The sequence below is a fragment of the Mirounga leonina genome, unplaced genomic scaffold (assembly GCF_011800145.1).
Source record: "Mirounga leonina isolate KUSES-001 unplaced genomic scaffold, KU_Mleo_1.0 Mir_171, whole genome shotgun sequence".
Classification (NCBI taxonomy): Eukaryota; Metazoa; Chordata; class Mammalia; order Carnivora; family Phocidae; genus Mirounga; species Mirounga leonina.
Window position 1 is genome coordinate 9,187,864 of NW_023270436.1, and position 14,374 is coordinate 9,202,237.

The 14,374-nt window shown below is 45.3% G+C and overlaps 1 protein-coding gene across 4 annotated transcripts in view; it reads right to left on the reverse strand.

Annotated features, from left to right (window-relative positions):
* Window positions 1–7,124: 7,124 nt before the first annotated feature.
* Window positions 7,125–14,374, reverse strand: part of BRAP (BRCA1 associated protein) — a 101,855-nt gene continuing 94,605 nt past the window's right edge. For all 4 annotated transcript variants that reach the window (XM_035017016.1, XM_035017017.1, XM_035017018.1 and 1 more), the window contains 2 exons: window positions 11,985–12,088; window positions 7,125–9,544 (listed from right to left, as the gene is read on the reverse strand). In XM_035017016.1, the coding sequence (XP_034872907.1) occupies window positions 9,181–9,544; window positions 11,985–12,088 (468 nt within the window). In that variant the 3' untranslated portion in view covers window positions 7,125–9,180. The remainder of the gene's footprint in view (window positions 9,545–11,984; window positions 12,089–14,374) is intronic.

Below are 14,374 nucleotides of genomic sequence, written 5' to 3' on the forward strand. Positions count from 1 at the left end.
GGGCCACTCACACAGGCTGGGGGCAAGCAGGGGTGGCGAAAACGCTGACATGGACACCACCGTTTGTGCCCACGGAGCTAAGCTAAGCCCCAGTTCCTCTAATCCTCCCACAAATCTTCCAAGGGGCAGCTATTACTACTATCTCCATTTTGGAGATGAAATCACTGCTCAGAAATGTCACATAACTTCCCCGAGATCACTCAGCCAGGCAGTAGCAGAGCTGGGGTTCGAACCCAGGCCCTGGGCACAAACCTCTGCCCCACACTGCCTCTCCAGGCTCGGAGGCAGACTTGCCAGATCTCAGTTGGCAAGGAGAGACCTTGAGCACATCCCTCCTGCACGGCCTCAGACAGAACCACCCCTGTAGCACCTGGATCTCAGACTTTCAGCCTCTAGAGCGCAAGACGACGCGTTTCTGTTGTTTGAGCCATTCGCTTTGTGGCACTTTGTTATGGAGGTGCTAGCAGACGAATGCACCGTGTAAGTCTCAAGGGGGCTGGGAGGTAGTGAGAGGGAGGGAGAGAGCTGTGAGATGAGCCTGGAAAGGTAGGTGGGCCAGATCACGCAAGACCTTGTAGGCCGAGGCAAGACTTCGGGTTTTACTCTAAGATCTGGGAAAATCACAGATGGGCTTTATTACTGCCATAAGTGGGGGTGTCAAGAATGATTTGGAAGGGGGCAGGAGTAATGGTGGAAAGACCAGCAAGGAAGCCACTGCAACTATCCGGGGGAGTGAAGATGGTGGCTTGGACAGAGTGGGTTCTGCAGAGACCTGGGGGGTGGTGGTGGGGGGGCTGCCGAAGCAGGGGAGGGGAAAGAGGGAGGAGTCAAGGGTGATGCCCAGCTTCTGGCTTGAGTTACTGGATGGAGGAGGATGGTTCTTATTCTGAGACAAAAGACCAGAGCTGGGGGTAGAGACAGATTTGTGGGGGGAGAACAGAAGTGTTCCTTTCAAATATGTAAAGGTACATGTGTGCACAACATCCCAACAGAGACACTGAGCAAGCAGACGGATCTGGGAGTCTGGAGCTCAGAGCAGGGTCTAGGCCACAGCGAGAAATCTGGGCACGGGATTTCATGGCATCGAGATGGTCTTTCTCACCTAGAGAGAGAGAAGGAAGACGGAGGCTGGGACTCATCCCTGAGGAGCCCTCTCCTTCTGAGGGCTGGTGAAGATGACCAGGAATGACTCATGGCTGCTGTTGTGCACACAAACCACAGCCTGGGGAGGCCAGGCTCGTCCTGGAGACGGGGAGGGCCCTCAGGAGGACACGACGCTTAGGCAGGTGGACTGCAGGAGTAGGAAACGGCCGGGGAAGGTAGCAGCCCTGTCAAGCTGTCAGAGGGAACGGAAGCAAAGACCCGTGGGTCAGTGTCCTAGGGTAACAAAGATCCACAAACCGGGGACTTAGAACAAAGAGAAGTTGACTCTCTTATAGTTCTGGAGGCTGAAAATCCGAAGCAAGCCCTTTTTGTACACAATCAACCACGGAGGCATCTGTGACTACCCTCCTTAAAGCAGCCCTTCCCTCCTGCCCCCTGACACTGTTTCTTCCTAGCACTTACGTTTTCTGAAATTTCATACAATTTCGTTTGTTTGTTTGAAAGGCAGAAATGCGGGCACCTGGGTGGCTCGGATGGTTGAGCGTCTGCCTTCGGCTCAGGTCATGATCTCAGGGTCCTGGGATCGAGTCCTGCATCGGGCTCCCTGCTCCTTGGGAGCCTGCTTCTCCCTCTGCCTCTCTCTCTCTCTCTCTCTCTCTCTCTGTCTGTCATGAATAAATAAATTTAAAAATCTTTAAAAAAAAAAAAAAAGGCAGGCAGAAATGCCTGGGACTGTTGTATCCGCTGCTATAGCCCCCGAATCCTGACAGGGTCTGGCACTTAGTAGGCCCTCAAGCAATTACTGAGTGAACAAATAAACCATATAGAAACAATGAGCCTAGAAAACACTAGAAGAAACACCCCAGAGTGTTAATGGTTTCCTCTGTTGAGATAAGACTGCTTTTACTTTTCCTCTATTTTCCTGCTTTAAAAATAAAACATCCTATTTTGCGGGGGGGTGGTGGAAATGCTCTGCATCTTGATTTGGGTGGTGATTACACAGACGTGGACAACTGTCAAAACTCATCCAACTGAACGCCTGAGACCTACATTCTGTTATATGCTAATTATATTTAAAAAATAAACATATATGTGTATATCTCAAAATACAATGCTCTTGCAATTATCTTATAGCATTTAAAATATATAATTGTAAATAGGATAATAGGTACTGCATCTGTATTCTAAATTAAATTTGACTTGTTATAATATTAAAAAAAAGAAGAAAAAGGTTTTGGATGACCTTTACATGCAGACACACACTGACCAGTCTATACCTGCCAACTTAACACTGCTTTGTAACATCCCCCGGTAGTTTATAAAAATTTTGTTCTAGGCTTTCTCTCTCCATTTATTCTGTAATAAACTGAAGCCACAAGCTAAGCTGATCCCTCTAGAATCTGAAATTTCCAGTTAGCCTGTTTATTCCTGTTTGTGCCTCTGGGGGCAGTAACTGAGTCTACACTCTCAAAGACAAGACTCCTTAGAGTCTAGATAGTTTTGTTCCAGAAGCAACTTTTCCAGCTGGGGAAAGCACCCTGGCTTCCATGAGGCTCTATATAAAAGAACTGAGATGTCAGCTTAAATGGTTAGTGTGGACTGGGCCCCAAGCCTCCCCGGGGTGAAGGGGCCACAACAGGCAATCAGAATGAAGTGATTTTCCAAAGCCAGCCCTTGGGGTGGTGCGGGGGGGAACCACTGGAGTGGTTTTCTTCCTCCTTCTGTATCAGCTCTGGCTCAGGCCCCGCTGAAGTGGGAGAGGAGACAGAAGTTAGAAAGTTCCATGAGGAGAAGGGGAGGCTTGCAGAAGGTGGGTGTACAGGACTGTTTTACTCACACCAAAGTGGTCTCAACTCCGTACTCTGCTTCTTTCCCAAAGCAACCACAAAACGGGGACTTGGGAGCTGTGTCCTTTCTGTCCCCATGTCCCAGGGTTTGGGGGGCCAGTTGAGCGGAGTGGCCAAGAGCCCAGATTTTGGACTCAGGCAATGCTGGTATGGAGCAGTGCTCTTATCAGGGATCCGTGATGCGACCTCAGCCAGTTCTGACTTAACTCCTGCTGGGTCTCGGTTTCTCAGTTTGTATGGTGGGGTGGCTCCACCTACCTCACAGGCTGGCACGGAGGACAGAACAGAACAACACATGGAAAGTACTCAGCATAGGAACTGTGGTCCGGTCAGCAGGAATTCAACAAATGTGAACTAGCCCTTCGAATCAGACGCATCAAAACAGGGCAGAACTTGCTCCCGTCTCTAACGCTCAGCCAGTGAAGGAGAATTCTCTAATTCTGCGCTTCTAATTCTCTCTTGGCTTTGGGTCCTACCAAAGAAAACAGAGGTTCTGGGTCTGCCCCTCTGGATTGCCTACTTGGGGGTAACTGGTGCTGGAAAAAAAGCTCTCTGCTGGGGATGTTCTTCTACGTTGTTCCAAGTCAATTTAGGTTCACACAGGCTAACAGTAACACAATCGGGGTTCTTAGCGTCCATTACCCCCCTTCTCACAAGAATGTTATCTCGGCAGGTGAAAAGAAAACTGGTTTTTTTTTAAGAGTTCACCAAAAAGCCCTCTCCGGAGGAGGGCTCAGACAGGAGAGAGGCAGGGCTAGGTGGAGGCTCCACTTCTGGGGATTATTCTGGTTCTGAAAAGCAGCGGAACATTCTTATTTATAATAGTGAGGGGAAAGGGGGCCATGGGGAGAGGGGAACCGAGCACATAGGAAGAAAGGGAGAAGGGAGAGCTTTAGCGTTACTCTGGCCAAACAGAGCTAGGAATCTCGCCAAAGGGAGAGTGCACGATTGGCGGCAGCTGAGAGAGCATGTATGGACTTTGAGGAAAGCTTCTGGGCCTCAGCACGGGGCCTCCTCCTTCGGGGCCAGGAGAGTTCTGGCAGCAGCCCCCCAGCCCAGCATGTTCCCACATAATTGAAGTCGAATGTGCTTGGGGGGAGGGTGGATAGAGGAGGCCTCCGAGTTCCTGGCTGCAGAACCTCAGCGTTCTGCAGTTGGCTCTGTTTGGGATCAAAGCCAGTTAGTGTTGATTTTCCGCAGCATGGAAACACATGCGACGAAGCTGTTTTCCTGAGGCATGCATTTTGAAAAGAGGATTTTAATTTTTTTCCCCAAGGACAGGTGGGGCTGGGAGGGGGGGGGGGGTTGTGACGTGGCTCTTCTATTGCTGTCTCTTCTGCAAACGGTTTTGGGCTCATAGTTTCCGTGTGAGCACAAACGAATCAGTTAGGATGTGTGAATGGGCATGGCCACAATTTAAGGCGAAGTCTTTCACAAAAGATAATTCCTGGAAAATGCTGCGGGAGGACCCTCTGGCTGTGTGTGATAAGTCACAATTTGTTTGCTCTCCACTGGAGTGTTTCCAGGAGAGCAGCTCTCTTGTTCCTCCTAAAATTTTCCATGGACTCTCCTTCACTTCTCGGTCTTTCTCTGTGATCTTGTTCTTCTGCTCCCGAAATTAGTTTGTGTTCCTTCTTTTCAGTTAGCACCAGTCTTTTGGGGCTAACCATTATGTCAGTGATGCAAAGTGACACTGTCTAGTTTCTCAAGTGGTGGGGACACATCCTTTTAATGGCACTCAACTGTGCCCAGCCCTCTAGGGAAAGTCTGGACTCTTGGCCCATTGGGCCATACCCATGGGATTGAGAATCTACAATCACAAATCAATTCGGCTGGAGGGGTCTCAGGGCACCCTTCCCTTTTAAATAAGGAAATGGACATACAGGCAGATATGGTCTGGGACCTTTGGCTCCTTCCAGACAAAAGATGGCGAAAGACATCTCCACAGAGGCCAGGTCAGTACTGCTTCTCCTATTCGGCATTTATGATCAGTGCTATAGCTCAGCTTTTATCTTTTGAGAAGAATTTCACCATCAGTCGTATTATACTAGGATACCAAGCTCTCTGCATTTATTTCAAGGCTGGATCTGAAAGTTTTGGGTCAGGGGATTTAGAACACGGTCTGAAAAAAGGCAAAGCAGCTTTAGTTCACTTAGAGCACTTGGTAATTAGCCTTGGAGTAATAAATGTTATCTGCACCAGCACTGCTCCGTGCCAAGTACCAAAACCACATTTTCCAGATGATTCCAGTGAGAAGTTTCTGACCCGAAGCAATTCAACATTGGGCCCCAAAGACCACAATCATCTTTTATAAAACAACAGATTGTTCATCTCTCCCCGGCCTTCTTTAGTGAGCAAGAATACAAAATCCAGATTAAGAACCAACTGCAGAGCCCCCTTCGCGCTCGCCTAAGCTTCCAGAATTACAGTAAGAGATTGCTTCATGTTCGTGAAAAGTATACTAGCTAAAATGATGCTGAGATAGTTTTGGCTTCTGGAAGTGCAGCTTTAAAAAAATGAATGTCTAACAGAACCTAATAGTGTTAAGTGCCTGAGCATTCCAGGGAGGGCACGAGTCCCAGGGAGGCAGGGTAAAAACGGTTACCAGGAAGTGGTAAATGGTTACTATTACCTTTAAACGATGAAAAGAAGGCATAAAGGAGTTGATTATGACATTAATCAGGATAAAGAGGCCACAAGCCCTCCCCATGCCCCCCACCAAAGAGGGTAAAAAATAAAAGTTTTATATATAAACTTCCTTGAGGTCTCCCAATGCACCAATGCAAAAATACTTGTTTGCTCCAGGCTGAGGGCAGTGTAGTGTTTGGAGGGGTGGGGGTGGGGAATGAATTTCGGGCTGCACAGGATGAGACGCTGGGCTTTGGCTCTGGGGCAAAATGGGGAGGGGAGGTTCCTGAAAGGAAAGGCTTTTCTTCCTATTACTACTTTACTCTTTCCCGTCATTTAAAAATTTTAACTTTAAAAGCTACATCTACTTTAAAAGCCTGGATGGTTCAGTAGGTGGTGTCTGGCTCTCAGTTTCAGCTCAGGTCATGATCTCAGGGTCCTGGGATCCAGCCCCAGTCAGGCTCCGTGCTCAGCAGGGAATCTGCTTGAGGGTTCTCTCCCTGCGCCCCATCCCCCCACATGCATGCTCTCTCGCACATAAATCTTAAAAAAAAAAAAAGCTACATCTGTTGGTGTAGACACTATGCAGATATTCTAGGACTCCCACTTCAAGAACCTTCACAGACAAGAATGAAAAGGGCTGGCTCGAAGCAGAAGCCTGTCAGAGAACACTTGGTGGCTTCCTAAACTCACTTAAGGTGAGAGCCAGGTCTCTGAGCAGTGTAGACATCCCCCAGGACAATGAAGGAGCAGGAACTGGGTCGTGAGAGACTCCTGAAAAATTTCCCTTCCGCTGCCAAGAAAGAAATTAACGCAGCAGAATTCACTGCGGCAGTTAATTCAGCTTTTTCCTGGAGAAGACGAAATCACTTTCCTCAAATGTGAGAGCGACTTTCCTTTTTTACCATTGACTTCATCACGTGAGCCCGTCGGCCACCAGCCCAAGCAACGTGGCAGAGTGCACAGCAGCCAAATCTTAAGGATAGTATTTGTAATTTGTGTATCCCGACTGTACCAGGAGAGGGGTTTCCAAGTGATGACAGAAGGTTGTTCATTTGTGATTTGCCAAGCTCTCCACACTCTACTGGCTGGCTGTTTGGTTTCCTAGCCTCGCGCTGAGGACAACCTCCCCGAGCAAGCCTGGAGCTGGGAGTTGGTTCAGGGCTTTGTCTGACCCCGTGTGTCCTAACCAGTCCCATCTGGGATGGTTTCAAAAAGCAAAACGACCTCAGCTTGCAATAGGGCCTGGGAAAAAGTCTCCAGTGTGTAAATGGATTGCTTTCCATTTGCAAAAGAGTTGTGGGCTGAGTCTCAGCCTATCCCGATCCTCCAAATTGAGGTAATTTTCCTTATTCTACTTTTTATTAGTTTGGGAAGTTGGAGCAAAGGGCTGGAGAGATGAATAATCTAGCTGCTCACTCTATTGTTGAGGCGATGATTTTTAATGCTTCTTTTAAATCCAGGTCATGACACTTTCTTAGATTATTTAGATACGAGCTCCTGAGCAAATGTCAATCAGAGACACAAATTTCACACAGGGCAGAATCATTTCAAAGTTTGGTTGTTTTAATGCAATTTCATTGTTCAAGGTAGTACGGATATATTAAGTGGTTCATTTCCATCCTGAAGAAAACACGAACAGTTTCTACCTTATGTAATTTTGTCAAATTCAAACATGACTCTTTGACCTTCCTCAAAGACAGTTTCTTAATATATCTTGATAAGATTCTTTATTTCTGGAAAAAAATGTTTAAACCTTCAAGTAGTTTGGAAACATTTGCCTATTTGCTCATTCCTCTGGGCACAGCCTTTCAGAGCACTTAGCCCACCTGTACTGAAGCTCTGTTCTCCCAGCTGGTGGTAGGGCTGCTTGACGGAGGTGATCATGGGAAAATGAGGAGCGAGCAAGCTTTGTCAACTACTTCTAATTCTCTTAATTAGTATGCTACGATCCACCCCAGCTTCTGCAAGGTCAGACATGCAAGACAAGTACTTGGCCAAAAAAGCAGGATTCTAACTAGTGTAAAAATAGATTTTAAATAAAATAGAATCTCTATAGGAAAGAGAATTAGGTTATGCTTTACATTCCCACTCTTGCTTTAAGATATCTGTATATATAAGTCCAAGGGGGACTTGTAGAGTTGGTCTGCCCTAAGTAAAAATTGAGAATGTCTGAGTACATTCATTTTGCAAAGTTACAGATGAGGTTTTTTGGGAAATGCTACAGCACATCCCACAAAAATGGATAGTGATTAACAATACAGTTTGTGCGCTAACAAGTAACATATAAGACATTTAGGCCAAAGGGGATGACATCTAACCATAGGCTAAAAAACAATTCTAAAATGTGATCATTTGAAAACTCTGGCTAATTCTAAAGCAGAAAACCAACCCCATCATTTAACGGCATGTCTTGTTAACCTATCCAGCTACCTCTTTAGGAAGCTTAAATTCCAACACGGGTCTTACTTTAAGTTTGCTCAATTACTTCGTAGTATGAATTACTTGACGTTAAGGTTTCTAGAGAAAGTACACAGCCCCTCTGTTGGCTCACAACAAGCATTGCATGACTCTTTTAAAGGGGCTCTGTTAAAATTCTAATTTTCGGATTTAGAAACAGCCTTTGGTTGTATCTTGAAAGCATCATTGAAAATCTGCCCAAGCTCCCTCTAGCCGCAACCTGAACATGCAGCCCGATCTTTTGTAAACATTCAGAAAACACTGATCCCAGCAAAATACACAATCAGCTAGTCAGAGGCCTCACTCTGCATTTTCACATGGATGATAAATCTGCCTGCTGATTCTTGCTAGATGCTAGGAAATCCACTCTGAGAGCTGGGTCTTAGAGTAACCCTTCAGCCTCCTCCTTACTTGAGGTTCATAATGTGGTGTGGAGTCATCGAAAACAAAGTAGAAGCGCCACCATTTTTCCTACACTGGGTCCGCTCAGCCTGGGCGGGTTGTTTGTTTTTCCGAGCTAGCCCTGGAGCAAGAGATGGCTGCTGGTGACAGGCTAGTGACTAAAGGTTTACTGGCCCAGCCTCTTTTCCTGTGACCTTCAACCAATTCTTCAATTCCCAGACTGCAGGGAGGGAGGACAATGACAGGAGACTAACGCTAGGGAATTTTCGTAAATCCTCAGTGGCCAGTGCAAACCTCTCTTTAAAGCAGCTGCTATGACCTCAGGTAACGTGACCTCTGAGGTTGCCAAAAAAAAAAAAAAGTGACGTCTTGAACCGACCCCAGAACTGAATGTCAAATCCACCGACTCAATAAATACAATGGAAAACTGCAGAGCAGAGCTGGGGCTTCTGTCAAGTAGCAAGGCAAAATGGTCATCAGAATGTCTGAGGTTAGTGAACTCCTATGGTGGGAAACAGCGGCCACATCTTAAGCCCCGGCCCACTCCCATCAGCTCTCCTCGCCACGGCCACTGGCCCTCCAGTTACTACAGCGCACGCCAGCCAAGAAAAGATCCGAACAACGGCGGCTCCGTCCTCACTTGTACTTATTCAAGGTCCACCCTCACACGTAGCTGAAGCCCCAGCACACCCTCGCCGTGCCAGGGAGAACAGTCTCAGGGACACCTGTTTCCCAGAGGTCACTTGCCCCTCTTGCTGCGGCCTTTCCTTGAGGGCAGCTTCCCACTGCTGCCCGAAGAGGGGGGGCTGGAGGCCGAGGCCACGGCAATGTTGATCTGTCCCTCCTGGATTTCCTGCCGGGTCTCAGCAGGCAGGTGGTTGATCTTCTGCTGTGTCTCCAGGTAGAACATGACGTCACGCAGTTGCTCCTGGATCTCGGTGATCTGCAGATCCTTCTGGTCACAGGTCTCCTTCAACACCCTCTCCTCCTCCTTCAGTTTGTTCTGCAGGAGGACTTGGTTGGCTCGCAAACACTTGTTCATTTCCTGCTCCTCTTTGAGCTCTGTGGTGAGTTTGGCCACTTTCGTGTTTAGCTGGGTGCACCTTTTACAAAACAAAGGAAGAAAAAAGCATGATTTTCAATTGCTGACACAGTCCCCTTTCTGCTCTGGGACTGAACAGAGGCACTGTGATCTCAGAATCCATTTAGGGACTGGACTCCTCCCCCGTGCGGTGGAAGGAGACTGGTTTGCTGCCACTGCAACAGCTTTACAAAGCAAGGATTTTGCTCGAGTTAACAGCATGGCTTCAGGACAATTTTTCTAAGCATCAGGCATTTTTCAATTGCAGAAACGATTCTGCGATTCATGGTAAAACTACTGCTTCTCTGTTTTGCAGTCTGTGGTTAAATAGGTGGCTTAGAGATAACAGCTACGATAAAGAAGTTATGAGGAAAAGTGACATTCTCGGAGAGTCAAGCGCTCTGACCTCACTGCATTCGCTGGAGGAGAGTTTCCAAGGATAGGGAGTGCCCTATTCTTGATGCTCAATCTTACTGATAAGTAAAGAATTACAAATTAAAACACCATTTGGGATACCATTTTTATGTATCAGAATGCCAAAGAGCTCAGACGTGGGGAAAGAGGAACTTCCACACATTGGCACTGGAACAGGAACTGCTACAAACTCTTTGGAAGTCAATTTGGCAATACCTATAAAAATCAAAATTTTACAATGCCCTCTGCCACACCTATTCTAGGAATTTATCCTACAGAATATATCCCACAGAATATATTTCAGACTACACTGAAAGAAACATGGAGAAAAATGCTCATTGCAACAGAGTTTATAATAGTCCAAGACTTGAGACAACTTAAACATCCATCAATAGGGAACTGGTTAAAATTATTATGGGACCTCCAGACAATGGAATACTGTGCAACCTTTATGAAGATAAATCTAGATGTACCAATATGAAAAAACAAAAAACAAAAAACCTTCAAAACAGAATATTTACCAAACAGAATACCTAATATTATTCTTTTTTTTTTTTTTAGAAAAAAGATTATGTATGTGAGATGTGAGCAAAAGATTTGGAAGAGTAAATATTCACTGGTACTATTAATTAATAATGGTAACCTCTAGATAGATAACATGATCTACAGGGTGGAAAAAACCTTCCAGTTTTAATTCTTTCATATAGTTTGTTAGGGAGCTGAAAGTATAGGAGAATATTTTAATTTCTCTTAATGCCATAGTGTTGTTTTTACAGAAGTTTAAAACAAACAAACAAAAACCCTTGGATGCCTGGCTGCCTCAAGAGCACGTAACTCTTGATCTCAGGGTTGTGAGTTTGAGCCCCCATGTTGGGTGCAGAGATTGCTTACAAACAAAATGTTTAAAAGAAAACAAACAAACAAAACAAAAAAACTTTGGTGAAGAGTGTTGTGGGTGAAGAAAAAATTTTGAAACAGATAGTGTGACAGGAGCAGGATGTTGTGAATGCCACTTAACGTCACTGACATATTTTATGTTATATAGATTTTGCCACAATACAAAAAAAAAACAACAAACTATTAAAATAACCCCCGCTTTCGAATAGGGGGAAAACAGGTGAAGGGTAAATGGGGACTCTGCACTATCTTGGTAGCCTCTGTAAATCTGAATTTCTACCAGAATAAAGGTTTATTAAAAAACAAAACAACTTTTAAAGCTATCCTTCTTAAATTTATTTTGTATCTGTTTGTCCGGAAGTAAAAAATCAGTTATTTTTGTGAGTATACTTAAACTAGAAAGTAATTTCAATCAGCAGCAACTATCTTCCCCTAACAGTAGAATACATTTTTGCCACACTGTTTTTGAGCTTTTCGCACCATATTAAACAAGTTTGGCCTTTAATTCCTGTCTAAGGCCAGAGTACACACTGTCTCCGCCTTAGACAGTCATTCTCCTGAGAGTTCTCAGCCACATGGTTTAGAGAAACTGCAGCTCTGAGCACAAGGCAGTTGCTTTCTAGAGGCAAAAATGAAAGATATTTGCACATACAATAAGCAAAGACATCGGGGGAGAGTGCTGCATTCCACATGGCATCCACCTGGCATGAAACGCTATGTATTTTTTTTTTACTTTTTTATTGTTATGTTAATCACCATACATTACATCATTAGTTTTAGATGTAGTGTTCCATGATTCATTGTTTGTGCATAACACCCAGTGCTCCATGCAGAATGTGCCCTCTTTAATACCCATCACCAGGCTAACCCATCCTCCCACCCCTCTCTTCTCTAGAACCCTCAGTTTGTTTTTCAGAGTCCATCGTCTCTCATGGTTCGTCTCCCCTTCCAATTTCCCCCCCCTTCATTCTTCCGAAACGCTATAGTTTTTAATAAACGGAAAGTCACAATAAGTTTGCTCTCTATATAGGCAGACCCCTGAAAACCCAGTGATAGACACATTTGGAAAGTGTTTCCACCAGAATGAAGATTACCTATTTATGAGCCTGTTACAATGAAAAAGCTAATTAAAAGAGACCAATTACACCTACTTTCTTTCCACAGACTGCTTTTCTTTTAGGAGATCATTTAGTCTGTGCTCCAGATTATCACATTTCTCAATTGTTTCTTTAAATTTGGTCTTCATGTTGTTAATCTGGAAGAGCAAACAGAGGTCAGTTTCACTTCACAGAGGCATAGTTGTGTGGTCTCTGGGGCTAACTTCACCACGCTTTCTTCAATCACCTGTCTATAACTTTGACAAACCAAACTAAGAAAAGGTGAGACGATCATTTGAAAGAATTTCTGTAATGGAAATAAACATTCTGAGAAATCCTTTTCCCCGCCTTACTGTTTTTGTCTATACCAGAGTGATCAGGAGCAGCTGAATGTCAAGCAGAAGACTCAAAAGTGAAGGAAGAGCTTCAGGCAGCAGAGCAGGAGATGGTCTGTCAGAGCCCAGACCAGAGCCTACTCTTCTTAATTCATCATTTTATTTCCTCCTGAGATCACATTCCAAAAATTACTATCGAAATAATCTAACAAACTAATTTAATCCAAGAAAATGGTGATAACCAATTTTAACTGTTCGGGCCCCTCTCCCAAGCTCTTTATTAATTTTCTCATGTACCACAAAGCCACATGGAACATAAGCAGTTCTTGTTTTGAGTTAATTTGTAAGTGCAATATAGAGAGAACAAATTCATGTCACATTGTCTTAGCAATTGAAGAGAATTTTTGTATATGTGCTGCCGAAGCGAGCACGCAATTGAAGAGAATTTTAAAATTCTGGTGTATTCTGTGTCGGAAACCAAGAGACTTTTGAAGTCTAGCTAAGTAGATGCTGGATTCACCCAGGTGTGACGATCTACACAACTGAGAAATGCCTCAGCCCTACTGAGGTAAGGACACAGGGCGAAGATTAGATGAGAAGGAGAAGTAGTGAGGCTGGGTGGATCATGAGGCAGTAATAACAGCAACTGACAGGGACTGAGAATTTAAATTCTACGGCCCACATACCAGCCAGGTGTTTTGTAAGCAGTATCTCCTTTATACCTTATAAGAAGCTGGAGACTTCAATGTGGCAACCTTTTACAGAAACAGGCTTACAGAAAGGTGAGGCAATCTGCCCAAGGTCACCCAACTAGAGCATGGTGGGTCCAGGACTGGACACCAAATCTGGATGCGGAGCCAAGTTCTAAACCTCCCTGTACTACACTGCAGGTCACAGCTGTACGGCAAAGGAAAAATGACCCTTGGCAGATATAAACCCTTAGCATTGTCCATCATGTTAGAAAAAGGGCCACTGCTTTTCATACTTCCTTTTAAAAACCTGCCACATGGCCTACCTAACAGATTTCTAACAGCACTGTTTTGTTTTTTTTAATAAGAAGAAAATAACTATAGAAATTAACTTTATACCCAACTTCTGTTAAGTTGGAAGAACACGCAATTAGAGGAAGATTCCTCTATGTCATGAAAATAAAAATAGCTTAAGGGCGCCTGGGTGGCTCAGTCGGTTAAGCGACTGCCTTCAGCTCAGGTCATGATCCCAGGGTCCTGGGATCGAATCCCGCATCGGGCTCCCTGCTCTGCGGGGAGTCTGCTTCTCCCTCTCCCACTCCCCCTGCTTGTGTTCCCTCTCTCGCTGTGTCTCTCTCTGTCAAATAAATAAATAAAATCTTTAAAAAAAAAAACAGCTTAAAAATTGCTCGAATTTGGGGTGCCTAAGTGGCTCAGTCAGTTGGGTGTCTGCCTTCAGTTCAAGTCATGATTCCAGGGTCCTGGGATCCAGCCCTGTATTGGGCTCCCTGCTCAGTGAGAAGCCTGCTTCTCCCTCTCTCTGCCCCTCCCCCTGTCTGTGCTTGCTCTCTCTCTCTGTCAAATAAAGAAATTCTTTAAAAAAAATTTTTTAAGGGGTGCCTGGGTGGCTCAGTTGGTTAAGCGACTGCCTTCGGCTCAGGTCATGATCCTGGAGTCCCGGGATCGAGTCCCGCATCGGGCTCCCTGCTAGGCAGGGAGTCTGCTTCTCCCTCTGACCCTCCCCCCTCTCCTGCTCTTTCTCTAAAAAAAAAAAAAAGAAAAAAAAAATTTTTAAAAATTGCTCTAATTCTAGGTTGGTATTAATTTCCTCCCCAATATTGTTGTTTTTTGTTTTTTGTTTAAAGATTTTATTGATTTATTTGACAGAGACGGCGAGAGCAGGAACACAAGCAGAGGGAGTGGGAGAGGGAGAAGCAGGCTTCCCGCTGAGCAGGGAGCCCGATGTGGGACTCGATCCCAGGACTCTGGGATCATGACCTGAGCCGAAGGCAGACGCTTAACGACTGAGCCACCCAGGCGCCCTCCTCCCCAATATTGTTTTAAAATAAAAGACCATGGGCGCCTGGGTGGCCCAGTCGTTAAGCGTCTGCCTTCGGCTCAGGTCATGATCCCAAGGTCC